Source organism: Pseudomassariella vexata (genome assembly GCF_002105095.1).
Source record: "Pseudomassariella vexata strain CBS 129021 chromosome Unknown BCR38scaffold_1, whole genome shotgun sequence".
NCBI classification, from domain to species: domain Eukaryota; kingdom Fungi; phylum Ascomycota; class Sordariomycetes; order Amphisphaeriales; family Pseudomassariaceae; genus Pseudomassariella; species Pseudomassariella vexata.
The window spans coordinates 1,893,713-1,920,462 of NW_024467956.1; the positions used below are offsets into that span (position 1 = coordinate 1,893,713).

Sequence of the window (26,750 nt, forward strand, 5' to 3'; positions counted from 1 at the left end):
GGTGTTAGCCCCTTCCAATAGTAGTCCGTTTTTTGTGTTTCCTATAGTATCTGAAGTAATCATGTAAGGTGGCGCTGGAACCGACGTGTAGTGAAGATCCATTTGGTTACAATTACTTACTCGGAACTATGTCTACGGCAAGAAAACTCTGATACTCTTAAAACATCGTGAATAGAATAGACATGGCTTTTGCTACTTTCCGGGAGGCATACAATACTCAAAAGAAACTCGGTATGCGATGACGTATCTAATGGATTCTCTCCTTCCATTTGTTGATGTTTGAGCGATATTCACAAATAAGTTCAATAAAATTTACGGAATTTGGGGTTAACAGACACCCCGGCCAGGTAATCTGAGGTAAACGCTACAACTATCCTCTGTAACCTTCACTATTAACAACTCCTAAGGGAACATCGTTAAGTAAGATTAGGCGAGTACTGTTAAGAAAATATAACGAAGCAACTAAAGTCCATAACCGCTTCAGCTTCAAGTATGATCATCTTATATAGGTCATAAACCGAAATAGATGGACTTGGGCGTGGTTTATGAAATGGTATATTTTCTCCCTAGACGAAGAACAAGACTAACGCTAGCCTAGTGTGGCAATCAGCCTGGTGCTGACTCGGCTTATTCGTGTATGACTCCTTTGGTAATGATACTACCGATGGACGAACGCCAATGCACTGTGGGATCTGCCGTACATTCGCAGCCATCGCCCATATTGTCGGCATATGGTGAATGAGTAGACATAAAGATAGCTTGGTTTTGCGAAATCTGGTCATGGAAGATCAACCTTCCTAGACAGGACGATGATTTGCCGCATATTGTAGTCATTTGGTGCATCTTGAATAAATCTTCACTAACGATACAGCCGTATTCTAGGAGCTACGGATCATGCCGTATGCTCTATTTTCTTCACTATGACTAACGCCAGACTCAGGTCCGAAGGCTATCAACTCTGCCATCGGGTAACTCTCAGAGCTTATCCCACCCGATGTCCACGTGTTTATAGTTTGACACCCATTGCCTCAACGTCAATCTAATGGACTAACCGCCCGGACCTATGCTCATACGGTGGTTGCCTCTTAACTACTTTGTTGATCTGGTTTGCGAAATATGTAAATACAATCTCGTCACCTCGGGATATGACCTCTTTAGCCTCGATGCAAGGGCCTTCTATAGTAAATAGAAGCTCCCTTGTCCCTATCATTCCCATTTCTCGGGACAGCTTGTCTAGTGAATCTACAGGCTATAATGATTTCCAGCTTTCATATCGCTTCCTTAGGATACGAGAAAGGACTTTACGCCAAATGTTTCGAATCACTCGGCCTCCAAGTAGTCGGTGCGCTGGTTGTCGTACTATGATAGTGAATTAATCTCTGCCATCCGCGTCTCACTGTGTCCGTTAGTTACGGCTTGGCCAAAAACTGCCGTAGGCGTAGAGGCATTGCTAGAAGTAACAGGAATGTTGACCGCTAAGTCTATCGACGGTAGGAGGTCCTTGTTCTTTTTCTTGTATTTCTTGGTAAGGAAATCTTGTGAGCGGAAAGCAGGTTACTTTAGCAGGTTTAAGATTCTATACGCTGTCAGATAGCGTATTAAAGGTTGAAAATGAGGCAAGCCCATTGCTCCTTTTCTTCGGAGTATTGAAGTAGACCCCGGGATACACTCGTAACCGATGGCCATATTATTTCTCCATTTCTATTCACATAGTCTTGAACCAATTGGTCAAGCAGTTTCTGATGATGCTTCCAATCTTATAGATCCATACAGCACCACACCCGAGAGCGCGAACCTCATTAGCCAAAGTTAGACCAGGAGCAATATTTTAATTGGGGCCAGAGCGTAGCTGTGCAGCCTCCGCCCCTAGCCCTAAGCCGTTACATACAAGTCAACAAGTACATTACCAGTAGGGCCGATGGACTTGTAGTCCCGAAATATTGGATAGCTGCAGCTCCAGGCTGATAAGGTTAAGAGTCGCGCACACTCGATAAATCCAGAAGCACCGCTCTGCTGAAAAGTGGCAGAATCCCAAAACCATCCGGCGAGATGCTTCTCACCTGTTTGGTGTCGAACAACTTACTCAGACCGCCCGGCTCTTGAATCCGTTCTTCGAAGATCAGAAGAATCAGTCTCTGGAATCAGAAAAGACTATGCAAACCTATTTGATGGCCTGGCATCTAGTAAATATGAAGATGAGCTTGACAAATAACTAGAGCAGTATGGGAAGCCGGTGAGTCAGTGGCAGTTACGACGACAAGGGTATAACGAGCTGGCGCTGTGAATTTGGGTACAAATAGGAGAGAAAGTAGACATGAGAAGTGTCTAATGCGAGCTTATATAGGCAATGCTCCGGCAAACTGACCACTGACTGTGGCTTAGTTGGGGATATGCAACAAACTGCCTTCCATATAAATGAGTGACCTCCTTCCTTCTTTTATCATTCTTCTCATTCTTCTCTTCTCCTACAGAACACAGGCGTTCTTGCGCCTCTATTCATATCCTCCTCATCTCGTGATCATCTGGTCTTTCTGTTCTTAACGTGGACGTCACTTATCATCATGTCTCCAGACCGTCTACCACATGCCACGAAGCTATCCGGAATTATGGAGCTGGTCTGTTAGGTTGTAGCGGGTCCTTCTTTGCCTCGCTGTGATCCCTGGCTGCACCCGTTTCTCCGCTCTCGAAATCCGTTTCTCGTTATCCTCCAATTGAAGACACGAGATCGTTCCTTGTTACAAGCCAAGAAACGCCAATATTGGAGTCATGTTTACAGTAGCCGTACAGACTCGTCGGCTGATGCAGAGGCATGATATTGTGGTTCCTGCCGGTAAGACTTATTAATAGCTCAGCTAAGATCTGTCCAAGGTGATATAATTTTGATTTCTCGAGAGATGTTGCAAACTATCACGTCAGAGAATAGTGAGTTATGCGACCGCGAAGAAACCAAAGGGCGATGAAAAGAGCTGCGTCTTATACTGAAAGCGATCCACGGATAATTACCCATCCAGTAACAGAACGCAAGCTACTATGCCGATAGACTAGAACTAAGAGAAAAGTTGCCTGCGACTGTCATCTGCCTGCCGGTAGTCAGTTTCTGAGTATTTCGTAGATCACGCATGTTTGATAAACTTAAAGAGTCTTTATCGTGATCGTATGGCAATTAGTCACAGGTGCAAGTCAAGCTGTTGTGTAATTTTGCCTTAGCTAGATCACTGCTGGATTAGCCGAGCTACAAAGACAATTTTCATACTTTTCCCACCGAAGAGCGACCCTTGAAAGCCTCTTGTAACATCGTCCTGTGACATTGCTATTTTGATTTCTGTACACGCTAAAGACCTTATTACTTAGCTTAGACGAAGGATATCTAAGGATTTGCCTAATGATATAGAAGCTATGTTCACAGCCGATCATACCTATGCATAGCTGAAACCCATTGTCAACTCGCTCAAGATAATTATATTATCTAGTATCCAGAATTTGGGAAAGCTACTCCTACATACGTTCTCTGTAGTGTTTCCAGCCGTCTGATGCAATGCCCTAATACAACGCTCAAGCTATGTTCCCTTCATTTCTATCTAGTGGCAAACTGGTACGCATATTTCAACCAGTTCGTACATTCGACGGTGAGATAATTCCTCAGCCCAACCACGCGGTCCTCCGGCGCATTTATAGGCAGATAGACTGCAAAGTAAAGCGCAAAACCGTCAGCGTCCTCCTTGATAGCACTAACGGCGTAGCTAAAGGTCGTATTGTCACGCAAGGTCTGCGAAACCGTTGCGGTGATGTTCCATCCAAGGAGGTCGGGCATGAAGGGCTGCTTGTCAACCGGGTCATGCGAGAACTGTGTGATGGGACCGCCGCCCCAGCTTTGGATCACGTTCGACGGCTCTTCTTCGAAGTAGATCTCTGGGTGCCCTGCGATCAGGTCGTTGGGATACCCGTTGCCTGCTGACTCCATCCACTTGGCAAACGACTGGGAGTTCAGGATGCTGGGGTCTACGACCGCCTTCGCTTGGGCCTCAACTGGTGTCCACTGGCCTGTCGAATTGGCGAGCAGCTGATGCCAGTATGTGTTGGCAGCCGCGATCTCGCCTGCAAGTAACGTTTGGATTTCATCGCCGCCGATCTGGCCCTTCAGAAAAGCCAGCACCCTCTTTGCTGCGTCCAGCTCAGCTCCGCTGACATCTGCTGTCGGTGTCCCTTTCTGGATAATGACTTGAAGGTCGGCAGGCTGAGCGTTCACGCCAAGTGCTGTCATTATGGGAATAATAGCAAAGATTTTGCCAAGAAACATGATATCGAATGAGCGTCTTTGATCTTGTTATGTGTAAATGAATACTTGGGTTCGTAGTACAAAGGATAACAAGATATGCTTCAGGTGCAGGAATGATGCCCAAGATATAGAACCAAATAAATACTTTCAGGATTCACGAATACCTGGTGACAAAATATCACGTGTACGGAAAATCAAGTAGAGTGACCTGTGGTTTCCGGTCAGCTACGGCTGAATCGGCCAGATCCTGTTATGGCAAGCTGATGATCCTTCATGAAGGATACCATTTTTGCAATTCATCGGGTACCTGTATCATTTTGTGTTTCTCAGCTAAGAGATCCTACAGGATTACAGGCAAGACCATATGGTGACCAATCCGACCTGGTAACCAAGGGTGTCTTACAAGGGCAAAAATGTGCATTTCCTAGTTCCCGGATTTATAGCCATTAATTCCGCGAACTATCCGGTCAGGTACCTTGCAGTTCAGCCCTAAAGCCACGTGAATGCTCTTATCCCCGTGCTCGGAACGCGAAGGTGCAAGGGCCCTTGTACAGTTTACGATTCTTTCAAGTCTGCTGGTCATTTTGCACAAAAGGGAATTCAGACTTAGGACGACGGACAGCATAAATATACTCAAAAGTCAGGAAGTATTCACATGTTTTTATTCCCGTAGAAGTTAGTGTTTTTGAAACTTAACGAGATGACAAACGAGGATCGTTGCTCTTCATCATATATAGCAGACAGATCTAATTTACAGGATTGCTCAGTTTTGTTCAACTGCATGCTACCCAACTGAGCCGACATAATCACTAGCTCATTGAGAATAGACTAAAGTATAACTTATAAGAGCAACCGCGCCCGAGCTAAAACATGATTAATCCAACTGCAAAATGGAAACCTAAAATCACACACGACTGGAAGATGCCCAAATAAATAGATGAGGTATTCAATGGCATAGTTGATGGTCTGATGGAAGAACTCCCTGGTTGGTTGTAAGGGTTCAAAGCACACAATCATCATCTTCTTCTTCTTTATTTTTCATCATCAATAATCCATCATCAATAATCGAAAATTTATTGCCAAATGTTGTCACATGTATTTATTTTAAAGTTTGCCTGTTCATTCTATGTCTATAGTTGCCCACCGCTCCAGATATAGTAGATCTAAAAATGTAAACAGAAGATAAAGATGAAGAAGAGAAGACTGCTATTTACCGATGTTAAACGTCGCCTCAGGGGTACGACATAGGAAGAGCATGATAGAAGCCAAAAGCGTTATCAGGATCATACTGAGCCTTGAGTTGAGCCAACTTCGGTAGCTTTTCCTTCCCATAGATCTGCTCAATAGTCTCGTCTCCCCACGCGTAGTTGACGTAGACAGTAAGGTCGTCATATCCGGAGGTCGCAGCCATGTCGCTGCGGATCTCAGGCCCAAGGACATCAGCTGGGCCCTGCACGGGGTCGCCAACATTGTCCCATCTCATTTGAATCATACTTTGAAGGGAATACATGTTAGCATGCCTGTTTGTCACGGTGGGTAAAGCGGGAGAACACTTACACATAGGTAGTGGCGTCTCGCCAGGGGTAGGCCGTGGCGTCATTTGGGACCGCCGTCGCTGCCTGAACCGGCCAAGTCTCAAGCACGATGACCGAATTGCGTCCAGCCGGTTGCTCTTTCCAGAACTGGGCCAGCTTCTCAAAGCTGCTGGCCATGGTAGGAACAGAAAAGTTACGGAGGTTGACAGCGTAGATGTCGTAGATCTGGTGATCAACACAGACCGGTCCGTCGAGGAGGAAAGTCGTCTGCGTGCTGAGTTCCGTCCATGGAATCTCTTTAATGAGAGAATACGATGGTTCAAGGTCGAGGATAGGCTTCATGGCCTCAAGAGCCTCGTCTTGAGGCCCCGCGTACACAACGCTCAGCATAAGTTGTGGCTATGCAGTGTATTAGCATAACAGATTCCCCCCCATAATGAATCAGGATTAACTTACGGATTCAAGAGTACCGTTGTAGTTCATGATAGTCTCCACTGTCAGCCCGGCAGGCAGAGGAAGCATCTTCTCTACGGTCTCGAAGTACGACACGTTCTTCTCGGGCGTGAACAGGATATCGGCACTTGTCCAGACACCGCCTTTGGTTAGGGGATGAAGCTTGTAAGTTGCTGAAACGACGATACCGAAGTTCTGACCGGCGCCGCGGACACCCCAGAACAAATCCGGATTGGTAGTCTCTGATGCCTCAACGATTTGACCACCGGCTGTCACAAGGCGCACAGACAGAAGAGCATCGATGATCAGCCCGTGTATGCCGTGCAAGCGCCCGATACCGCCACCGAGTGTCGCTCCCATCATGCCAACACAGCTGCAAGTCCCGGTTTCTACATGACAGTTCAGTATAAAACACGTAATAAAGTGACCGAAGACTGTTCGTCTACTCACGGATCTCGAACCCAGCCTCATAGAGGGGCCCAAAAATATCTCGAAATCGTACCCCTGGGCCAATGGTGAGTTGGGCCGCATCCTTATCTATGCTGACGTGGTTGAGGAGGGTCAGATCAATGGCAAGACCGTTTTGCAACTCTCCCAATGTTGTCGAATACCCATGCCTGCCTCCAGTTGCCAGAAAGGAAATATTATTCCGTCGTGCCAAATTGACCTATGGTCTGTTAGTATGAATCTCAAGCTGGACTGTTGCAGGAGGAAAGGTAGGAGCATTTACTGCTTGCACTACATCGCCCTCTGTACTAGGCGAAATGACCGCCTGGTACGAAGGAGGAGCGTAGATAGTCCATCTCAGCGTGGAGTCGATGAAGGATGTGCTATTGGGATACGAGATGGCGGTACCTGCGGACCAACTCGAATTGCCCAGGATGGCTGCTAGGCCAGATTGATGTTGAGGGTATAATGACGAGGCAACACCACCTTCGGCCAAAGAGCCAGCAAAGAGGAGAGCTTGTGAATAACGCATCTTGTCCTGGTCTTGGTATTCTGGAGATGTGTGTGAGCACGCTCCAAGATCAGGCCAAGAGAGCACCAGTCCATATTTATATCAAATTCGTTCCGTAATATTCGCGGCGCGAGATCCTCCATCTCGCCGCCGGGTAAGCACCATGGACGTCGTTCTCAGCTTGCTGGAATCTTTCTTCGGTGGAGTTTGAGGCGCAGGGCTCACTCAAAGCTGTCAATAGGGGGTTCAGCACCCAGGTGTTGGATAGCGCTGAGGGGCGGTATGAAGGATTAGAGGAGGCCTCGAAGGAGCTGAGCCTACCCAGCTCCCTGGCACTGACAGGCCGGGTTGCACATACTTCTATGGCCTGATAGTGGTTGGGAAGACAGTGTCGGATGACCATTATCGTGTATTCGAATTGGGGGTTATTATTTTCAGCTTCTAGGCCCACCGTGATTTGTTAAGCTTACTAAGGTTTCACGCAATGATCCACTGAACTTGTCAAGGCAGGAACAAGCTTGGCACAGATCAATTAGGACGTAAAGCTGCCCCGAAGCAGCGTCATCAAAGGTAGCCAGACCCCCTGAGAACGCCCCAAAGCCGTCTAGCACAGTGAAGATACCCACTTTAATGTGAGATAGGAGGTAGTCACGAGGGTGCCGCGTGACAGCTATCGGCTCGGAATCGATGTTGTCATGTCCTTTAATTGGAACTACCGGTGTTTCCAGCTCATGACCGCGCAGCAGCTGCGTTTCGTCCGTGCCAGCCTGTGATAATTTGTAGGCCATTAGATTTACATTTGAGTCTTCGAATGTTGCTCTCAATAGAAAATCTGGATTAGACCTGGCAATCACCTCGGGATTTATCGTCTCAACAGACCTGTTATGTCTATTCTTACTCGTAGGAAAAGCGCACACCATTACCCTTAAGAGAGTATATTTTTAGTCGCCCCGGGACTGCGGAGCGTAAATTAAGAAAGCAGATCGGATGTAACAGCATGTCTTGTTCCAATCGTGATGTTTTAGCAATGTGTTTAATCTATCTGGAGCGGCTTTAAGGCTAAACACTTTGGATGAGCCGTCGCAGTTTCTGTGAAAAAGTTCAATCGTCCTCACAAATCATTCTCTACGATGAGAAGCATTTCACCTGATTCACAGGCCAAATGTATGAGAGCTTGGAAAGTAATGGGAATAAGGGCAGACGCTTATATCTTTGCAAATGAACGACGGCAATTCTGTATCAGCGGTCAAATGGAACGGTATCACGATCATGGGACCGCCGTTCACTGGCAGATCGAAAGGTCCCAATTGCGTTAGAAGAGCCGCCATGAGGTGAAAATGACAAGATGTCAGCGGCCACGATGTTTTTGGAGTTGTCATTTAGTTGTGTCCAACTTTCCCCGGCACTGGTGGCTGAAAGAGAAAGCTGCGTTAAGCGGAGTGACAAGTGAGCATTTGCCCAAAATTCGGGAGTTGCACTGACGCTTGCTTGTAGTAATTCTGAGAAAGATCGCTTCGATCAAGGTGTCTCAGACCGTACTAGATTTGCAATGCCTCTCGAAAGGAACTTATCATGCGCCTAGTTTGCCAGTGACATGACGATAGTTGTTGAATGAGGGAAGAAGGGACATCGTAAGCAGAGCCAATAGGAGGAGGGGTTTTATTGTTAGAAACCATGGAAGTAAATGTGCTGAAGATGAAGGGTGATGTGGACAGCTCGGTCTTCCAGACCGGATGGGGAGCATAATCGCCTTGGTGGAGAAGAAAATTGGTTCGGAAGCCTTGGACTTCGGTCAAAGCAAAGAAAGATGAGTGGATCGAAATCCATTTACTTGTGCTTCACGTTATCTGTATTCCGTTGTACTGCCTCTTTATTGGCCGACGCGGCCTATCTCCTTTACAATTTATTCCCGAAGGATGAAGGATCTATATAATTGTCTGCAGGTGAGCGTGCCTCGCATGCCTCACATGCCTGAACCTTGTATCGTTGCCCCCAACGTTACTTTTCCCTGCCATAACGAGGTCTTACTTTCAGATCGGTCCGGAAAGGGGGCCATATATGTAGCTAGCAGCCGTAGACTGCTTGTCCGAAGCTGGGGTCAGGCTTGCATAAGACAAAACGGGGCAATTGTCAGGCTGTGGACAAATGCATCCGGACGCTACCTGAAATTGAAGTCTAGAAGGCCTTGTATAAGAGAACTTTGTGAAAGATATAGCAATACGTATAAAACTCGAGTTAATAGTAAATTACCACTAAAAGAACAGCTGCCGTTTTTTTCTATTATTTTGTATCTTTTCATTAGCGAGATATTTTATAAAAGTTGCCGAGCCATTTCGTTCGTTCACAGCCTGATTGTTTTCAAGCATCATAAGCTGACCGCATAAAAACTTGGATGATTTGGTTCCGGATGGCTGCATGTCGCTTTAATATCACCTCAGGGCGTGCGGCTATACATATATGCATTACACCATAGGTACGTACTTATACAAGGCCCCCACGATGCAGTGAGATTCCTCCAACTAGGTTATGCACTCTTGGAAGTGGCGCTCTGGATCGAAACCAGCTCGCCTTTCATCTGCCGTGTTCTAAAAACAGACCTTGTCTCGCTGGTCCGGTACTGCTGCAAGAGATAATCGCTTCATGGATTAGAGCTCGTTGCGAGATCGCTCTGGACTGCTGAGAGAACCATGCGGTGTAATAATCGAGTTCTGCGCGGAGACAAGATACTGGAAGGCCTTAGCAAAAATCGCTGACCTATAGCGTAAGATATGGACTTTGAACCATGAAAGTATATCATCGTGTATCGTAAACACCATTGCCTACGAATTCCAATTCCATAGCCTTTACTTGTACTTGAGTTTGATACGCTTGTGCACAATGACTACTCAACGAAACAAATACGTTCTCATCACCGGGTGAGTTGGGGCTCTACCAGTGACTCTGTGCTATTGAATAAGTCCTGTACTTCAACTCATGCCCCTCCTGCTGACGGTTCCTAGGTGCGGCGAGGGCGGTATTGGTCACGCTCTCGCGAAGCACTTTGTCAAAAATGGCTGCGTCGTCATTGCGACACTTCTCCCCCAGGAGGGAAGAAAGCACTTGGACCATCCCCAGATCCATGTAGTAGATCTCAATGTCACCAACGAGGAGGAGATGCTGCCGTTCAAGAAGCAAGTCGAGAGCATTACAGACGGCAACCTCGATGTCCTGGTCAACAACGCGTAAGTAGCTCGCAAGTGCCTGCACAAGACATTGAACACCACAAAGGGACCTGCTGAACATTATGACAGCGGCATATGTACGTACCTGTCCTCCTGCTGTGAGTGAGAGGCCTCTCTATCATGCCACTGACTCTGCCAGGTTACACCATGACGGCGGCCGATACAGATGTGCGGCAGGTGGAAAGGATGTTCGCAGTGAACGTGTTTGGACCAATGCGCATGGTTCATCACTTTCACAAGATGATCGTCCATGCCCGAGGCGCCATTGTCAACATCGGGTCAATCGGCGGCGTGTGCCCGTATATCTTCGGGGCCTCGTACAATGCAACTAAGGCCGCGCTGCATCACTACGGCAACACGTTGCGCGTTGAGATGAAGCCTTTCGGGTAAGCATACATTGCATATGATCATGATTCGATTGATGACTATCTTGTACGGTGTGAATGAAAAGGCTAATTCGCTGGGCTGTTGTTGTACAGTGTACGGGTAGTAAACATCATTTCAGGAGAGGTTTCTACGAACATTCTCAAGAGTGATGTGCGTGACAGTCGTGCGTTGCCAGATAGTAGGTGGCCTCCTTTGGGAGTCTGTGTGGATCATTGAGGGTCTGACGACGTTATCTTAGATTCGATCTATGCTCCCATAGCAGACATTTTCAAAGCTCATGTCAATAGAACGCCCAGTGAGTGGTCCTTTGGGAATCGAAAGCTTCTTATTCATTGAATTGATCCAGATACCATGACTCCGGATGAGTACGCCAGGGGAGTCGTGGCCACGGTCCTGACGCCGTCACCACCTGCGTGGTTCTGGCACGGGAACTCAACACTGCTGGTGAGGATGCTGGATACGTTTCTCCCCCGCACAACCTTCGTACGTAGATCTCGGCGCCTGATAGGTTATACAAAATTACTAATTGTAAACTTAATTTGAAGGATTGGCTCTTCTACAGGTGGTTTAACCTGAAGACACTCGAAGGTAGCTTTAAGGAAGGCTGAGGAGATTAAGCTTTGAGCCGACCAATATAGGTAGTGTTTTCGTAAAAGATGATGGCCAATCATAAGGTATCAGATAACTAAACCCCACCTAATCGTGTTGATCTACACTTGGATTTTATGTTCCCGTTGAAGGAGCAAAAGGAGGGCACATATGCCTAACCTGTATGTATTGTAGCTAACTCTGGTCCTCTCCTCGAGGGTCTATGTATGGAAACAAAAGGGTTCTTATATAGTCAATGAATGGTAGACTTGCTGATTAATTCAGACAAGTTGTAGAAGCATATAGATAAGTAGGGAATGTTCTATCCTCGCCACATTTCTCGTAATAGAGGTATGTGGGGATGGTCGCCGTTCTAGGTGGCGATAGTGGCAAGTATAGGACCCACATGGCCCACAGGGCCCATATTGTCCAACTTCTACCAAGAAGCCTGAAGTAGTGAAAGTGAACGATGAAAAGTCTTAACGCTGTGGGTTAGTTCTGGATTTAGAATCAGTCAATTATTATATTAGTCCTTTCGTCATCAGTACCTCATGGACGCTTCTGGAAAAGCCGGTCTTCTCTTCAAAGTTGATATGAAAAGGTAGGGGGACCCACTGGTTAGGTGAATCCCATTCAATTAGATGCTATAACGTTGCGCACTGCTGCATTATAGCATCCTCCCCCCTAGGTGCACGCATCAAAAGTGCTTTTCACAAAGCTTAATAGCATGAAACGAGGAATCGCCAGTAGGGAGCCCGTTCAAATTGTTGCGGATTTGAGCTGGAACAACGTTCAAAGTTTATTTAACAGTATTTTTATTAACGTAACGTGAATGTACACCGAGCTGGCCATGACACCGAGCTGGCCACTTTCATGCGCCAACGCGACCGGCCAACTTAATGTTTGATTTTCTCAACAACCAATTATGGCAAAGTCATACAACGAAGCAGACTTAATGCTAGCCCTTCAAGCTCTCAAAAATGACCAAAAACTTAGTCTCCGACAAGCGGCAAAAACGTACCAAGTCCCCCGAAGCACCCTCCAAACGCGTAAAAACGCGCCCGAGGCGCTGTGGTATTTGCAACGGGACTGGGCATAATGCGCGAACTTGTAACATCGCATTGCCATCTTCTGGAGAGGAAGATTCAGAGTAGTTTCAATTGATTTACCGCGTTGTGGTTTTACTATCGTAAAATTTCTATGCGAGGTTATGTAAGGGTGGCCAGCTCGGTGTACATTCACGTTAGTCCACAAGCGAACGGGTCACGCCAACTAGCAAAACATGGAATTCAACACGATTTCGCAACCACAACGCCGTAAATCAATTAAAACTACTCAGAATACTCTTGCCCAGATGATTCTATCTCTACCTGACAGGTTCGCGCATTATGCCCGGTCTTCCCGCATACGCCACAGCGCCGTTGCCGTGGCTGGCCACGATTTGATCCAGCGCTATTTCCACGCATTTCCTTCTGTACTTGCTGCGCAACGTCCTTTTGATCTTGAAGATCTTGTACGTCTTGTGAATTAAGTGATCCTCCAAGCCGTACTCGTGTTTTTTGGCCCTGCGCCGCTTGCTAATTAGAGCATTTGCCTCTCGAAGTTCGGCGACCTCAGCTTGGAGTAAAGCCATCTTATGCATAATACTCCGCGCTCATTTCGAAAACTGATCGATAGAATCGTAAATTGACGTATGGGAGCTATTTTGATGCCTGTCAATTCGAGATTTAATAAATTCGGATTGCGAAGTAGCCTCGGTTGGGTTGTTTGGCGTCCGAGAAGCCCAAGGAAGGGTTTCCCGCGTAGGGGGCCGGGAGGACGTTGGAGTCTGTAATTTCACATCCAGCTTCTCAATAACAATATCTGGGCTTAAAGGCACAAGCCCAGCCCCTTGAAAGCCTGCACGAATATTGCTTTCGGTCAGGCTCTTCTTGAACGCGTCGCAAAATGCCGGAAGAAAGTCCTCCTTTGTGATATGCGAGTCGCGTAGCAGTCGGTTTGCCATATCTTCAACAGCACTTAGCCGGGGAGGAAATGCTTGCGAATCTAGCTCAATTATCCTTTGAATAATCGTATTTTCTTCTAGTTTTGTTAAATTCCGACCGTTGGCTTCGATATTGCGACGTGATTGACGTTTTTGAAGACGCGCCTGGAGAGTAGTATTCGAGACTTTGCAGATTGTTGCAGCACGTCGGATACTAAGTGTTGAGTCATTTCTGATAGTCTGAGTTGCAAGGAGTAATTGAGATTCTTTTTGAGCAGAATCCATCGAGAATTAGTTGCGTGGTAAAGTTAGGAAGTTTAGTTCTGTTTTTTGCTATGGGCGTGACCCGTTCGGTTGGGTGACCCGTTCGCTTGTGGACTACGTTAATATATTTAATAGATTGTATTCCAAGTCTAAGTCTGCCAAGTACGTATACAAACTAATATATGAACAAAAATAAAGAACTGTGATACTTTAAAGCATATGAAGTTAAAGCATATGAAGTCACGTTCAAACCCTCACAGAGCGTAGAGACTTCATATAATCGGATTGTAATAGGCAAACGCATTGTTCGGATCATACTGTTGCTTCAGACCGCGCAGTCTTTCCAATCGCCAAGGCTCGTAACCATATATGGATTCCAGTGACTCGTCACCGAAGGCGTAGTTTACGTAGGTCAAGGGCTTGAGATCCGGAGCACCGGCATTCCATAGGTCTCGGATCTCTTGGGAGTACTTGTGAGCCAGGTCTTTCAGCTCAGTAGAAGTGTCGGTGGGGACCTTGACCTCGAAGTATCTGCGTGGTAAAGATGCCCATTAGCTCTTATCATGTAAGATTTTGGCACAAATTGCTTTGTCACTCACGTGAGGAGGTAGTAGTCCCGGTACGGGACGGCCGAGAGAGCCGGGTCGACTTTGGTGACGGCCTCGGTTGCGTAGCCCTCGTGAAAAGCGACAGAGACGGCGAACTCAGGGTGATCTGCAATCATCTGGTTGAAATGAGTATATATCTGGCGTTCCGCAGTGATATTGTACACCTGCAAGCCGGCTGACGATTGTATGTGCGTCTGATTTCCTGAGCAGATGGGCTCATCTTGTCCAGTCCCCATAGCCGCTGGGATATCAGGGAATGGGACGTCGCCAGTGTCCTCATGGACGGGGCCAAGCTGGTTGAATGGCTCGAGCAACTTCTCGGCATCTTCGGCTGGGCCAGCGTATCCAAAAGACCACGTGAGGATAGCCTAGTGTACTCAGTTAATATCTGTGCAGTGATGGGAAAGGAGGGGAAGCAATACTTCTGTCTCACTGATGGTTGGATCCATGGCAAATCCACCCATTTCCAAAGCCATGAGCACGGGAGTGGACCCGTTATTGTGAAGTGTGTTCAAAGCGTCGAAGAATGGTTCAAGCTTATCCTGGGTAAAGATGTAGTTATGGTAGTGCCATGTGTCGAGGTTCTTCGGATAAATCTTGAGTTCGAAGCTGGTGACAATGCCGAAGTTGTGTCCTGCGCCCTGCATGCCCCTATATATCGTCCGGTCAGTACCCCAGCCTGGGAACCCGACGAAATTACTCCTGTCCTTAAGGAGCACTTACCACCACAGGCCCGAGTTCTCAGTCTCATTCACTACGACAGCAGAGCCGTCTGCTAGTACGACATTTAAGTTGACCAGGTTGTCGCTGATCAAGCTGTATAGGCCTTGATAGCGTCCGTGACCGCCGCCAAGCCCTGGGCCCATCATCCCAACGCAAGCGCAGGATCCAGTTGCTAGAAATAGGCAAATCAGTAACCTAAAGTGGATTTGAGAAGATTTTTCATATGCTTGACTCACTCGCGACATAGCCTCGATCCCAAAGGTACTCCATCACTTGGCCATCATAGGTTCCGCCTTGGAACCATGCCGTCTTTCCATCGGGTTGGATGTCGATGTTCCGCAGACCAGACATGTCGATCTGAATGCCATTGAACTTTCCAGTCGAGCTCGTTAAAGAATGACCGCGGTTCTTGACGAGGAACGGCAGGCTGTTCTGGTTGGACCATTTGACCTGGAGAACAAGGTCATGTACATTAGCCTATCTCCCGACTGGAACCTTGATTAAGGATATGAATTACTATCGTGGGAATATCAGACTCTATGCCCGGCACCACCACGAGTTGGATCTTTGGCGGCGCGTATGTTGTGTACCGCTCCGTCGCATTGGCCCAGTCGGGGTCCGTGGGACCAAATATCGTCGCCGCTGAAGATAAGTGCGAGCCTAGCTCGTGCTGAGCTTGAGTTATGTTCACCAGGCGCCGCGTAAAGTGGCTATACTCCAGAGTCGTTGATATGTGAAGGCCAGAAGCGGCCAATGGAAAAAGAAGCGCAGCAATGCGGAAGAGTGAAGCCATAGCTGTTTCTGCTGTTAGAGAATGTAGAGCAAGCCCAGAATTGGACGAGAGACGGATAATGAGGATCCTGAGGTCGGCATTCTCGGTTTTTTAAATCGTATCGTTGAATTAAATAGTTTAGGCGTCCTCACGTTGCCCTCAATGACTACCTAAACAAAGCGTGAGACACCTCGTCCACCATCCGGCCACGCCACCGTAGTCCCGCTTTGACCATGGCTTCTGTTCAGGATGTCGTACTGCTGGCATGTAAAGCCCTTCACATCAGCTGCTCCAGGCAGATGGTAGGCGTATTAGCGCCGAAGGAAGAGACGCCATGGATGAGGCAGGGCTATGATAGATGGCGGCCGTAGCTGGCGTATTCATTTCGACGGGCTCTTCGGTAAGTCATCGAGACCTCTAGTGGTGTCATTGGTGTTGATTTCACTTTTAATGATGAAGGAAGAGTGCAAAGGCTTGACGGAAGGATCAGAGGATTTGGTAAGCCGCCATCCGCCCCCTATGATGAGCTTAGGTTGGTGTTACCATTGTTTCGCTGGTTAAGAACACCACCTGGTATGATCTGATTTGATGCGTAGATTATTGATCTCTCGTTTGCAATTTGCCGTAGCTAACAATAGGACTGTGCCTAGACAATGGTACTGGTTACGCTTATGTTGGATTAGGAATGGAGTTCCTCAAGGGTCCAGCTATGCCCGTCAGCCTTACTCTAGAAGTTCAGCTCCCTCCTTGTAGTCGTAGGATAAGCTTTTCTTGAATCTGCGAGGCATGTGGCTAGTGGAACAATCGATGAGCACGGATACAATGCACTTGAGCTGACTGCAAGAGGCATCAGTTTGAGGGACCTGCGGTTCCGTATAGACGGTCCCGTATAATCTTATTTTTGGTCCGTAATATTCCTTGACCCGAGTGGAGTCAGGAATGATATGGGGAAAGATGAGATAGTTTGACGCCGCATGTATGCATGACTGCGCTGTACTAGACGCAGTAATCTTCACGTAGATTTCAATACCACCTTCTAGACTTGATAGGGAAAAGAATGTCATTGATGTAATTATAAGATTAGTACAGCGCGGATATCGTCCATCGGGCGATTTCGCAGCGTTTCCTCGGTAATCTGAAAACTCGTGACAGACAATACTGAGCTAAGGTGTGAGATCAACACGAGCATTTGTGAGCTGTAGAGGCAAGAATTCCATACATTTTCACTTCGTACTTGTCGCTGATGCATCACAGCGAATCATAAACGGACTGTTTGAGCGCCCTCAGATTCGCACATGTGACGGTGTAGCTGATAACTTATGAACAAAGCAAGATGAAATTGAACTTTTCAACTAACTCTATGGGAGAGATGACAACCGTTATCAGTATCGAACAGGTCCTGTAAGTTCAGCTAACTTCTGGGCTTCTACTGGTTCAGGTAAGCGTGGAAAGGCTCCGGGTACCGATGGCCAGAGATCTTTACTTTATCAATAGCCTGCTGAAGCTCCGCAGTCTCGGCTTCGGTAAGCTTGACGGGGGTGGTGTTCTCCACGACACGGGAAACCTTGGAGGAGCCTGGAATGGCTATCACGCCCTGCTGCTGCACCCATGCGATGGCGACCTGGGCGCTGGTGCAGCCCTTCTTCTTGGCAATCTGCTCGACGAACTCAGCCAGCTTGACATTCTGCTCGAAGTTGCCGGGCTGGAAGCGCGGGTAGAACTTGCGGAAGTCGCCCTCCTTGATGTCGTCAAGTGTCTTGAGCTGGCCCGTCAGCCAGCCACGGTCCAGCGGGCTGTAGCCGATGATGGGAATGCCGAGCTCGGCGCATGTGTCGTAGACGCCGCCCTTCTCGAGCGCATCCCGCGAGAACATGCTGAACTCGACCTCGACTGCGGCGGGCGGGCTCACCGCGTGGGCGCGCCGGATTGTCTGGGCGTTGACCTCGCTGAGGCCGTACGACCCGATCTTGCCCTCCTTGATGAGCTCCAAGAAGGTGTTGACATTCGACTCAACGGGAACGTTGGGGTCGGTGCGCGCGGCTTCAAATATGTCGATGGACTTTCTGCCGCCAAGAATAGCCAGGCACTCGTCAACGGAGGCCCGGATCTGCTCAGGACGAGTGGCTGGCACATTCTTGGACGCATCGTATGCTCCTTTAATGCTGAGTACGACCTTGTCGGCATCCTCGGGATATCTTTCAAAGTAGTAACTCAGGAGTTGAAGGGAGTTGGCGTCCGGCGGACCATAGAAAGTGCCCTTGGGAAGGTGTCAGTAGGCGATGCATGTCCGGAACATTTGATGGCTTCTTACAGCGTTCCAGAGGTTGGCGCCATTCTCCAGGGCTGCCTTCATCGGCTTGACGCACTCTTCATAAGGAATACCGCCGAGCAGGGTGAGGACTAGTATAGGCACAAGTTAGCAGAGATCAGCTTTGTTCTTCGTTTCTGTGCAGACGAACGCATCATGCCATAGCCTACGGGGCCTACAGGCTTCCCGGCCAGAGTCTTTGGAAGAATTACTTGAGGCATTGCGGAGTTAATTTTCTGATTTTGATGTGTTGATTAAGAGTTTTGATGGCAGTTGGTTTCGTTTAAGTAACATATTTATGTTCAGCGACAAAGGCCTTTCTCGCTCAAAAAGGCACTCTAAATCCGGCGCGCCTGCATACACTGCGAACTCGGACGTAAGCATCGGCCTTCCTTAATTCCACGCGCTCCAAGCCTACTGGATGCTTGTATCACTCAAAGCTGACTTCTTAGTCATCAGTGATTAAAGTAGGGGCGTCGTACCTCAAGTAGGGTTTCTTTTATTGTTAGAGCCCCGTCTAAAAATCACATCTCTATGTCGCTTTATGGTGATACTTGTCATATCATTCATTCTTGGGAGGAAGCTGTCATTCACGCCGCACAATTCCAGTCTTGCCAATTTGGAATACTTGGCCATTTTCATTTTCAATTGGCAGTTTGAAGTAGTTCTACTAAGAAATTGGTCGGCGTAACCAAGGGATCGATCCTTGCTCGCCTACAAAGGGGACATATGAGAGGATGTCCCCATGTCTGATCAAAAACAAAGAAGGAATGAGACCCTTGACGAGACCTTCAACATCGAACCATGGCAATATGTATCTGTCCCACATCCAGGACCACAATGAGTCCTGTGTTACCTCACGAACCATCGAGTAACCACCTTCCCATACCGGCTTCACCTCGCGTTGGCGCTTTTTTTGATAGCGAGAAAAGACATCGTCGATCTCATCTGTTGTTGGCTTCTGAGATGTAGCCTTGACAAGACCTTGCAGTAGGCTTGCAAGCACCGCCGCAGAGTGTAGCCCACACGTCATGCCCAGGCCGTTGACGCTCGTGCTCTTGTGCACTGCATCACCTACCAGGACCAGGCGATCGTAATGCCAGCGGCTCATGAATCCCTCTTCCTGATTCAGCATCTGCGCCTTGTCCTTCTCTGCCCTCTCCCATACATCTTTGAATTTCACTCCAGGACACACCGCGATGTCGCCAACAGATGCGGCATACTCCTCCATCTCTTGTCTCGTGTATCTCTTGCGGCCCGTGAAAGTCTCGGGGAGCGGCTTCAGCGTAACAAAGCGCAGCTTCTTGGGTGTCCCAAGACATTGGATAACGGCCCCGGCGCCTCGAGACTCGAAGAACACCTCGCGTTCAATGGAGAGGTCTGAAATGTCGGCCCACCCGAAAATGCCATGGAAACTGGAAATCATTTCCTCGGGAGGCCCCTGTCCGGCGAGCTTGTGCATGAGTTTGCGGCTCTTGCTATGAACACCGTCTGCGCCGATTACGACGGAGCCCTCCACGATTCGGCCGTTGGCGAGCTGCACTCGAACTCCCTCGCTGTCCGTTTCAATATCGACGACTTCGGCGCTAGTGATGATATTCGTGTCTCTTCCTTTCAGATTCGTGTAGAAGATCTTGATCAGATCACTTCTGAGCATGGGAAGGAAGGGGTATCCGTGACTGATTGGATTATTAGCGTTCGTCTATCTTAATTGAACCGTCTTCATCTCACCTTGGTTCCACGTAGTCCCAGAATTGATTAGTGGAAGTAATACTTCCATCATGGCCATAAACCCTTTTCTTGTAATGAATCGGGATGGCGACTTCTTTCGCATCTTGGTGAAGACCAAGTTGGTGGAGAAGTCGAACAGTTTGAGGCCAGGTAAAGAGCAGTTGCCCTGAAGGATTCAGTGCCGTGGAATGTTGCTCCAAGACAACATAGTCAATGTTTGCCCTCTCCATGGCGTGAGCCACGTACAGCCCAACGGGGCCTGCACCGACAATAATGACACGGAAATTACCCTCAGTCATTGCGACAGTAGGATATAACGATATGCTAGCAGTTGAGGTCCCAGAGGATGATGAACATGGATTAGAGTTTCACAATGCTACTCTTTTACTTACCTCGGAGGTTTCCTGCATCTGGTTTTCTATCCCACACGACCCTAACTCCCGCTGATCGAAGTTCCGGTCGGCAATTATTGTATTTTCAACATCGTGTGTCCGTGCATTAACTAGAACTGCCGCCCAAGTCTGCTGTTTTGCCACTGACTCCGTCATCGGATGTAGAAGACGTCTAGACATCATGCCTGCCTCTTCATCGTCCTATTACGGCCTAAGATAGCCCATGATGACGACCAAAAGAAAGCCAGTCCTGTTTACTTGCCTAACCTCACGATATGCATGCTTGGAGGATATGCATTCTTGGAGGAGTCATCTACTTGACCAAGGAAAGCTTGCGAGACCGCCAGGGGCGTTGTGATGTACAGGGCCCTTGCAAGCATGCTTACTTGGATTCCTTCGCTGCTGTACGAATGTATCCATGTGAGATAATACCAGAGATTGGTGGAGATAAATAAGTAATGCGGTAGTTCCGAAGTGCAGCATAGATGGTTCTTGCTTCATCTGCATCCCACTTTCTTATCCAAACCAAAAAAATATCGTCTCATTATCGTTCAGAAGCCTGAACCTGGGTCGACCGACCTAAATCTGGCCACGAATGTCATATACAGAGCCACCATCTGACCAGTTTGATCCTTCGAGTATCATGGATCTCAACGGAGCGGCGCTTGTGATTGGAGGTACCTCAACCCGGCTACGTGACACCGGGCATTTTCAAGCCTGCTTTCCAGGTGGCTGACTTTGTTTAGGTGGTAGTGGGATCGGCAAGGCTTGCGCATTGTCCTTCACCAAGTTCGGGGTTCGAAGCCTCGTCGTGGCAGACATCGACTCCAACGCTGCCAAGGCAGCAGTAATCGAGTGCCGGGCTGCAGCCGTGGCTCGGGAACTGCGCGTAGAGGCAGTAAGCATCGACGTTACCTCGCAGGATTCGGTCGACACCGTTCTAAAACAAGTGGCCAAAATGCTGGGTAGGGTTGATTACTGCGTCCATGCCGCAGGGGTAAGAGCCTCACCCAGACCGGGAGACGGTGTTGTACCGTTCTGAATTGCTGACCACACTGTCATTTCAAGATCGGCGTGAAAGTCGCCAATCAGGTCGCAGAGGCAGATACCACCGAGTTCGAGCGTATGCTGAAGGTCAATGTGACCGGGGCATTCCTCGTCACGCGTGCAATCTCAACCATCATGAAGTCCCAGGAACCGATTCCTCTGCGGCTTGGGTCGCCGGAGCGTGGAAGTACACGAGGGAGTATCGTTATCATAGGATCGGCATCGGCCATGGTCGCCACACCTAACATGGTGCAATACACGACAGCCAAACACGCCGTGCTTGGGATGACTAAGAATGCAGGTCAGTGGACCCCCACGGCGAGAATCCTACTTCGGCCAATATAATTGACAACTCACAGCTCTCGACAATGCAGTCCATGGAGTCCGGGTGAACAGCGTGTGCCCATCCTGGGTCGATACAACGATGGTTCGCAAGGCTATGGATGATGTACCTGACTTGGCAGACATGATCAAGGCTGCAGTGCCTATTGGACGGATCGCGCTCGCAGATGAGGTGGCTGACGCCGTCATGTTCTTCTGCAGTTCTATGTCTAGCTACGCCACTGGTTGCAATATGATTCTGGACGGGGGTACGACGCTGTCAGCAGACAGATAGGATTCTGTTACCATGTAGGCATATGATGCACAAGTTCGTGCCAGGTCAGATAGCAAGGTATAAAGCGCAGGTCAGCACGGAAAAATGCATGTCAGACCTCTGCAACACCTGTGCACTGATAAAAAGCCTTACAAACGGCACATCTGGGCGTGGATAAAACGTAGAAAAGATTAATCCTGCTCAATTTTGTAATCACTAATGCGCGGTGTGAATTGACGTACAGATGCTGACGCCAAGATGTGACTCCCTGACGATCAAAGACAAGGACTCGGACTTTATAGGTGTAGATGCATTTACCCCTGTCCCAAAGAGGATTCGGACTTTGGCAATCGAGGTGTTCTGATTATAAGTACCGGTTTCATAGTACATAGCAATGATTATAGACTTGACACACTGTCCAGTGACATTAATCCCTGTGAATTCTACGATCTTGTCACACTTAGGTTATCCACGATGACTTCGGATCCCAAAGGTTACTACACCGAAACCTTCCCTGCTCCGGGCCTTCGTCAGATCTTCAGGCACATCACTGGCCACAATGAGCAGGGGCAGTCCGTCTTCTTGCACTCGGACCATGGCGACCACTACCGGCTGATGGTGGAGAAACAAGCCGTGGCCAACATCCTGTACTCGACGAGGGAGACGCCAGTCGATCTCAATGACAACGTAGATATCCAGAAGGCTAAAGCCGAAGAGGTCTGTCGAGCTTCGTATTGTGTCATGTCCCCTCTACTGACGGCAGCATCTATGCCCACAGCCTCCGTTCCATTACCAGAGCGGATCGATAGTGCGGATGATCGACTTTGGCCCCGGGGTGGAGTCACCCCTCCATCGGGCCATGACCATTGATTATGGCATCGTGGTGGAGGGGGTGTTTGAGCTGCTGCTGGACTCAGACGAGAAGCGCATCATGCGGCAGGGCGACATCTGCGTGCAGCGGGCGACGGCGCACAAGTGGAAGAACATCACGGGCAATGGTACACTGCCCGGTAGGATGATGTGGGTCCTACTGGACTGTAAGCCGGTGATCGGCGCTGACGGCAAGAAGGTAGAGGGTGACCTCGGAGACCTGAAGAAGGAGTATGTTGGGCGTGGTACATACTAGCAGGCCTGCATATTAGAGCGTGATACACGACGTGGCTATGATATGATATGATACTCAGCAATGCAGCAACAATAGTCTGATTTGATTGATTCATTTGCGACTAAATCCTTCACATGATAAACGGCCAATCAGCAGAGAGAGTTTATATGGAGGCTAGGATTCGGGAATATGCATGTAGCCGAGCCTCCATGGCTAAGAATATGCACACCCCAAGGTGCCCCATAGATGATCGATGGCCCGCGCCGAAGGAACATCGGTGCCGTTTTTTAAGGTATCCTTGCTCAATATCATGCAACCAGATCCTACATAATTGGCGCCACGCTAGCTAGACGAGATGATGTGGCGGCAGGGCCCGCCTGCCGCCCGTAAAGACCCCTACTTGACAGTGCCCTTCTGCCGTCACTCCCTGATTCGGCAAGATTCCGATCCTTCATGAGGTCATCATCGCTTCTGCTATCATACCATCAGAATCCTTCACCCAGATCTAACCCTGCCTAAAGTCGGCAATCCTACGAGGAAAGGCGGTGTGCCATGCAGCTCGTGTATATGTTCTGCATACTATAGTCTCGCTGTCTATTACCATGTAAGGCTGTACGGAGTTAGGGCCTTAAGGCCAGATCTGACGTGCGAGATCATGTCATGTAAGTCGTCCGGACTTACGCTCTGTTTGATACGCGAACTATCGCGACTCTTGCAGCCTCATGGCCCAACTCCTGCTGGTCCTTCCCGGATGAAGGAAAAATACGACGCGCTGACAGAACTCTGGGTTCAACCTCCTTTGGACAGTGGATAAAGCCTGCCCCTTTGGTAATGGCCGGCAGCTCAACATCTTTGCTGCATCGGCGTGTCTAGGCCTTACCACCTTTCAAGATAACGACGCATTATCTCCATCCTCTTCAACCATACAAAATTTCACAACATGGGGAACCCAACAATCGTCTTCATCACCGGCGTAGGGAAAGGTTGGCTATACGAAGCCCCTGCAACATACGATAAACTAACCGTCATCAACCAGGCATCGGAGCCACCCTGGCCCGCATCTATCTTGCGAGGCCGAACCATGCTGTCATCGGAAGCATCCGCGATGAGACCACAGAAGAAGTCGCCGAGCTCAAGAAGTTCCCCGCGGCCAAAGGCACCAAGCTTCTCCTTGTCCACATCGACAGCGCGTCTCTCGACGACCCTCAGAAAGCGTTGAGCAAGATCCAAGATGCAGGCATTGACCACATCGACGTGGTCATCGCCAACGCCGGTGGATACCCGCCCGTGGTCGAGCTGGACAGTGTCTCGCGCAAGGATCTGCTGAGCTGCTTCGAGGTCAACGCTGCAGCGCCGCTGCTGCTCTTCCAGACCTTCAAGCCCCTTCTCCAGAAGGCCAGCGCGCCCAAGTGGATTGCCATCTCCACGAGCGCCGGATCTGTCGGCTACATCGGCGTCATCGGCTCGCACATCCTCCCTGCCTATGGTGCCTCTAAGGCCGCGTTGAACTGGCTTACACAGTACGTGGACACGCCAGGTTATACTTCAAGTCCCGGCATTTTGGCTAAACTTGACCCACAGGTCGATCCACTTCCAGAATGAATGGCTCACGGTTGTGGCCCTGCACCCAGGGTAAGTCTTCCAGAGGAAACATTTCACGGCCTCGCGGCCCGAATAACCAGCTGTTAGTCTTGTTCAAACGGGTCAAGGGAACTGGGTGGCTCGCAAGGTCGGTCTGGAGCAGGCCCCAACCACTACGGACGAAAGCGCTTTGAGCATTGTCAAAGTGGTAAGTCCCGATCAAGTTTATTCACAAGACTTCAAATTCAAGGCTAATATCTCTATCTTCAGATCGACGATGCTACACGTGAGGCTACCTCTGGAAAGTTCATCAGCGCAGTGGATGGAACTGAAGTCCCTTGGTAAATGTTAGATGGCCTGGTCCCGTAGCTTGTCTTGGATGAAGTAGAAGGCAAAAATTCCACAAGTCTTTATTTCTTAGAAGTCCGACTTGGCTATATAAAATGCAGACCGTGAAGCAAATCCATTCAAATTTCTTGAGCTGCCTGGTTTGTTGTAGACATATTCTGTCAGCTTTGTTCTCAACGGTCGCCTTCAGTTGTACTGTACCTCATTAGTACTCAATCTCTCTCTGTTATAACCAAGCGCTAAGCGGCATATCTAGCTATAGTTGTATGCATGAATGACCAGGCCCATGAAAACGTTGCGATCGAACTCTTCAGCGTCGTCTGAATAGTTGGGTCCGATACCGCACCGGCCTTTGATTCGACCACACATGACAGTATACTTGGACAGATCAATATGCAATATGCAATATGATCTACCCCATAGAGAGTTAACATCTGCATATATTTTGTCTTGTTCCTGTACCTAAGTAAATCACCAATCTGACTTCAGCAGCCCTCACGAAGGAAGTCACAATGGCCCCTGAAGCGCTTTCAGTGAATGACCCCAGGGTCCAGCATAACTTTTTACAAGTCGATCAAAATATCAAATACCATTACATAGTGGCATCTCCCCAAGAGAATCCAGCCGCCGTTGTACTTCTCTTGCACGGATGGTGTGTAGTATCCTACAACCAAAACCCGCTTGAGTCTTCACCCCTAACTGACACCTCTAACAGGCCTGACCTCGCCCATGGATGGCGATTCCAGGTGCCGTACCTCCTGAGCCTCGGGCTCCGGGTCGTCGTGCCCGACATGCTCGGGTACGGACAAACGTCAGCGCCAGACGCGCCCGCGGCCTACTCGCTCCGAAACATGTCGGACCACCTGGCGCAGCTGATCCGGGCCGTATCGCCAGACGCGCCCGTCGTGGTCGGCGCGCACGACTGGGGGGCCTTCCTGGCATGGCGTCTGGCCATGTACCACCCGGACCTGGTGCGCGCCGTCTTTTGCTTCTGCATACCGTTCGCGCCGCCGCAGCCCGCCGCCGTCGTGCCGCTCGAGGACTTTGTCGAGGCAAATCCTGTCTTCGCTTATCAGCTCCAGAACGCCGGGCCCGAGGCCGAGGCCCTGGCCGGCCAGTCCCCCGCGCACTTGCGCGGTTTCCTCAACGCCATGTTCGGCGGCACGACGCCCGATGGCCTGCCTGGTTTTGATCCCTACGTGGGTTTGATAGCGGATCGGTTACTCGAGGTTGGACCGTCGCCGCTGGTGTCGCCCGAAGCGATGCACCATTATGGTATGTATTTTGCTCGCAACTCTGACTTAAAGTCATTGTGTGTGTGCTGTGAGTGCTGACCAACTTGCTTCTTCGCGATTCAGTGTCCGAGTTCTCGCGCAACGGCCTGCACGGGCCAATGAATTGGTACCGCACGCGGTCCATCAACGGCGAAGAGGAGCTACCGCTGGCAAAGGATGCCTCGGCATTCCGATTCCAGATTCCCGCCATGTTGATCATGGCTGGGCAGGACCCGGCCCTCACCCCAGACCTAGCCGATGGCCAGGAAGTGTTTTTCGCCAAGGGTCTGAAAAAGGGTGTCATCCCAAAGGCGTCACATTGGATCCTGATTCATTGTCCCGAGGAGTCTAACAGGTACATCGGAGAGTTCGTGAAGGATGTCCTCAGCCAAGACTACTCATCGTGATGTAAACCATACTAGAGTAGTTGATCATGTTCAGCAAACAATAAAACGGTCCGCTTATTTGAAGTGAATTTCAGTTGGTTGCAGTCCCACGAGGTCATCTCTTACTTGCTACTTTGGCAAAATGGTGAAGTTGTTCGAAGCGATGTATATCTTCACCGATGAATTGTCCGCTGACTCTTTCCCATTTATGCTT

General features: G+C 49.0%; 10 protein-coding genes across 10 annotated transcripts; 5 read left to right on the forward strand and 5 right to left on the reverse strand.

Moving 5' to 3' along the window:
* Positions 1-3,574: 3,574 nt before the first annotated feature.
* Positions 3,575-4,261, reverse strand: BCR38DRAFT_479914 (uncharacterized protein; the record flags this gene model as incomplete). Its single annotated transcript, XM_040863218.1, has 1 exon — positions 3,575-4,261. One exon carries the CDS (start codon positions 4,259-4,261, stop codon positions 3,575-3,577), a length of 687 nt encoding a protein of 228 aa, XP_040721014.1.
* Positions 4,262-5,353: 1,092 nt separating this feature from the next.
* BCR38DRAFT_358843 (uncharacterized protein) lies at positions 5,354-7,302 on the reverse strand. Its single transcript, XM_040857140.1, has 5 exons — positions 6,995-7,302; positions 6,715-6,931; positions 6,268-6,653; positions 5,834-6,210; positions 5,354-5,769 (listed from the first exon to the last, which is right to left on the reverse strand). The coding sequence occupies exons 1-5, from the start codon at positions 7,241-7,243 to the stop codon at positions 5,508-5,510; spliced, it is 1,491 nt and encodes a 496-aa protein (XP_040721015.1). The 5' UTR covers positions 7,244-7,302; the 3' UTR covers positions 5,354-5,507.
* Positions 7,303-9,703: 2,401 nt separating this feature from the next.
* Positions 9,704-11,625, forward strand: BCR38DRAFT_416757 (short chain dehydrogenase). The gene is made up of 8 exons (XM_040859126.1): positions 9,704-10,137; positions 10,222-10,443; positions 10,513-10,520; positions 10,583-10,829; positions 10,923-11,008; positions 11,069-11,125; positions 11,177-11,313; positions 11,376-11,625. Exons 1-8 carry the CDS (start codon positions 10,100-10,102, stop codon positions 11,436-11,438), a joined length of 858 nt encoding a protein of 285 aa, XP_040721016.1. The 5' UTR covers positions 9,704-10,099; the 3' UTR covers positions 11,439-11,625.
* Positions 11,626-13,938: 2,313 nt separating this feature from the next.
* On the reverse strand, positions 13,939-15,790 carry BCR38DRAFT_479917 (uncharacterized protein; the record flags this gene model as incomplete). Its single annotated transcript, XM_040863219.1, has 6 exons — positions 13,939-14,197; positions 14,266-14,642; positions 14,697-14,925; positions 14,998-15,169; positions 15,234-15,447; positions 15,515-15,790. 6 exons carry the CDS (start codon positions 15,788-15,790, stop codon positions 13,939-13,941), a joined length of 1,527 nt encoding a protein of 508 aa, XP_040721017.1.
* Positions 15,791-16,817: 1,027 nt separating this feature from the next.
* On the reverse strand, positions 16,818-18,397 carry BCR38DRAFT_416772 (NADP-dependent oxidoreductase domain-containing protein). Its single transcript, XM_040859127.1, has 3 exons — positions 18,229-18,397; positions 18,081-18,169; positions 16,818-18,026 (listed from the first exon to the last, which is right to left on the reverse strand). The coding sequence occupies exons 1-3, from the start codon at positions 18,296-18,298 to the stop codon at positions 17,196-17,198; spliced, it is 990 nt and encodes a 329-aa protein (XP_040721018.1). The 5' UTR covers positions 18,299-18,397; the 3' UTR covers positions 16,818-17,195.
* A 194-nt stretch (positions 18,398-18,591) lies between these two features.
* Positions 18,592-20,280, reverse strand: BCR38DRAFT_10163 (uncharacterized protein). Its single transcript, XM_040853300.1, has 2 exons — positions 19,809-20,280; positions 18,592-19,756 (listed from the first exon to the last, which is right to left on the reverse strand). Exons 1-2 carry the CDS (start codon positions 20,105-20,107, stop codon positions 18,748-18,750), a joined length of 1,308 nt encoding a protein of 435 aa, XP_040721019.1. The 5' UTR covers positions 20,108-20,280; the 3' UTR covers positions 18,592-18,747.
* Positions 20,281-20,693: 413 nt separating this feature from the next.
* Positions 20,694-22,115, forward strand: BCR38DRAFT_416778 (uncharacterized protein). The gene is made up of 4 exons (XM_040859128.1): positions 20,694-20,877; positions 20,947-21,197; positions 21,269-21,548; positions 21,607-22,115. The coding sequence occupies exons 1-4, from the start codon at positions 20,796-20,798 to the stop codon at positions 21,861-21,863; spliced, it is 870 nt and encodes a 289-aa protein (XP_040721020.1). The 5' UTR covers positions 20,694-20,795; the 3' UTR covers positions 21,864-22,115.
* A 137-nt stretch (positions 22,116-22,252) lies between these two features.
* Positions 22,253-23,200, forward strand: BCR38DRAFT_416780 (uncharacterized protein). Its single transcript, XM_040859129.1, has 2 exons — positions 22,253-22,559; positions 22,621-23,200. The coding sequence occupies exons 1-2, from the start codon at positions 22,317-22,319 to the stop codon at positions 22,966-22,968; spliced, it is 591 nt and encodes a 196-aa protein (XP_040721021.1). The 5' UTR covers positions 22,253-22,316; the 3' UTR covers positions 22,969-23,200.
* Positions 23,201-23,887: 687 nt separating this feature from the next.
* BCR38DRAFT_453968 (NAD(P)-binding protein) lies at positions 23,888-24,873 on the forward strand (the record flags this gene model as incomplete). The annotated part of the gene is made up of 5 exons (XM_040861658.1): positions 23,888-23,930; positions 23,984-24,467; positions 24,529-24,579; positions 24,637-24,736; positions 24,799-24,873. The coding sequence occupies 5 exons, from the start codon at positions 23,888-23,890 to the stop codon at positions 24,871-24,873; spliced, it is 753 nt and encodes a 250-aa protein (XP_040721022.1).
* A 415-nt stretch (positions 24,874-25,288) lies between these two features.
* Positions 25,289-26,701, forward strand: BCR38DRAFT_519830 (Alpha/Beta hydrolase protein). The gene is made up of 3 exons (XM_040865148.1): positions 25,289-25,528; positions 25,592-26,151; positions 26,235-26,701. Exons 1-3 carry the CDS (start codon positions 25,389-25,391, stop codon positions 26,555-26,557), a joined length of 1,023 nt encoding a protein of 340 aa, XP_040721023.1. The 5' UTR covers positions 25,289-25,388; the 3' UTR covers positions 26,558-26,701.
* Positions 26,702-26,750: the final 49 nt, after the last annotated feature.

Coding starts and splice junctions, on each gene's coding strand:
- BCR38DRAFT_416772 (XM_040859127.1), bottom strand. CDS start 18,298: ATGCCTCAAGTAATTCTTCCAAAGACTCTGGCCGGGAAGCCTGTAGGC. Junction 18,170..18,228: donor CGTAGGCTATGGCATGATGC/GTTCGTCTGCAC, acceptor TGCCTATACTAG/TCCTCACCCTGCTCGGCGGT. Junction 18,027..18,080: donor GCGCCAACCTCTGGAACGCT/GTAAGAAGCCAT, acceptor CACCTTCCCAAG/GGCACTTTCTATGGTCCGCC.
- BCR38DRAFT_416757 (XM_040859126.1), top strand. CDS start 10,100: ATGACTACTCAACGAAACAAATACGTTCTCATCACCGG. Junction 10,138..10,221: donor AAATACGTTCTCATCACCGG/GTGAGTTGGGGC, acceptor GACGGTTCCTAG/GTGCGGCGAGGGCGGTATTG. Junction 11,009..11,068: donor CAGTCGTGCGTTGCCAGATA/GTAGGTGGCCTC, acceptor ACGTTATCTTAG/ATTCGATCTATGCTCCCATA.
- BCR38DRAFT_519830 (XM_040865148.1), top strand. CDS start 25,389: ATGGCCCCTGAAGCGCTTTCAGTGAATGACCCCAGGGTCCAGCATAAC. Junction 25,529..25,591: donor GTACTTCTCTTGCACGGATG/GTGTGTAGTATC, acceptor CACCTCTAACAG/GCCTGACCTCGCCCATGGAT. Junction 26,152..26,234: donor CGAAGCGATGCACCATTATG/GTATGTATTTTG, acceptor TTCGCGATTCAG/TGTCCGAGTTCTCGCGCAAC.
- BCR38DRAFT_416780 (XM_040859129.1), top strand. CDS start 22,317: ATGACTTCGGATCCCAAAGGTTACTACACCGAAACCTTCCCTGCTCCG. Junction 22,560..22,620: donor AGAAGGCTAAAGCCGAAGAG/GTCTGTCGAGCT, acceptor CTATGCCCACAG/CCTCCGTTCCATTACCAGAG.
- BCR38DRAFT_10163 (XM_040853300.1), bottom strand. CDS start 20,107: ATGACTGAGGGTAATTTCCGTGTCATTATTGTCGGTGCAGGCCCCGTT. Junction 19,757..19,808: donor TGGGACTACGTGGAACCAAG/GTGAGATGAAGA, acceptor TAATCCAATCAG/TCACGGATACCCCTTCCTTC.
- BCR38DRAFT_358843 (XM_040857140.1), bottom strand. CDS start 7,243: ATGCGTTATTCACAAGCTCTCCTCTTTGCTGGCTCTTTGGCCGAAGGT. Junction 6,654..6,714: donor TGAGGCTGGGTTCGAGATCC/GTGAGTAGACGA, acceptor ACTGTCATGTAG/AAACCGGGACTTGCAGCTGT. Junction 5,770..5,833: donor CGAGACGCCACTACCTATGT/GTAAGTGTTCTC, acceptor TTCCCTTCAAAG/TATGATTCAAATGAGATGGG.
- BCR38DRAFT_416778 (XM_040859128.1), top strand. CDS start 20,796: ATGTCATATACAGAGCCACCATCTGACCAGTTTGATCCTTCGAGTATC. Junction 21,198..21,268: donor ACTGCGTCCATGCCGCAGGG/GTAAGAGCCTCA, acceptor TGTCATTTCAAG/ATCGGCGTGAAAGTCGCCAA. Junction 21,549..21,606: donor TGGGATGACTAAGAATGCAG/GTCAGTGGACCC, acceptor GACAACTCACAG/CTCTCGACAATGCAGTCCAT.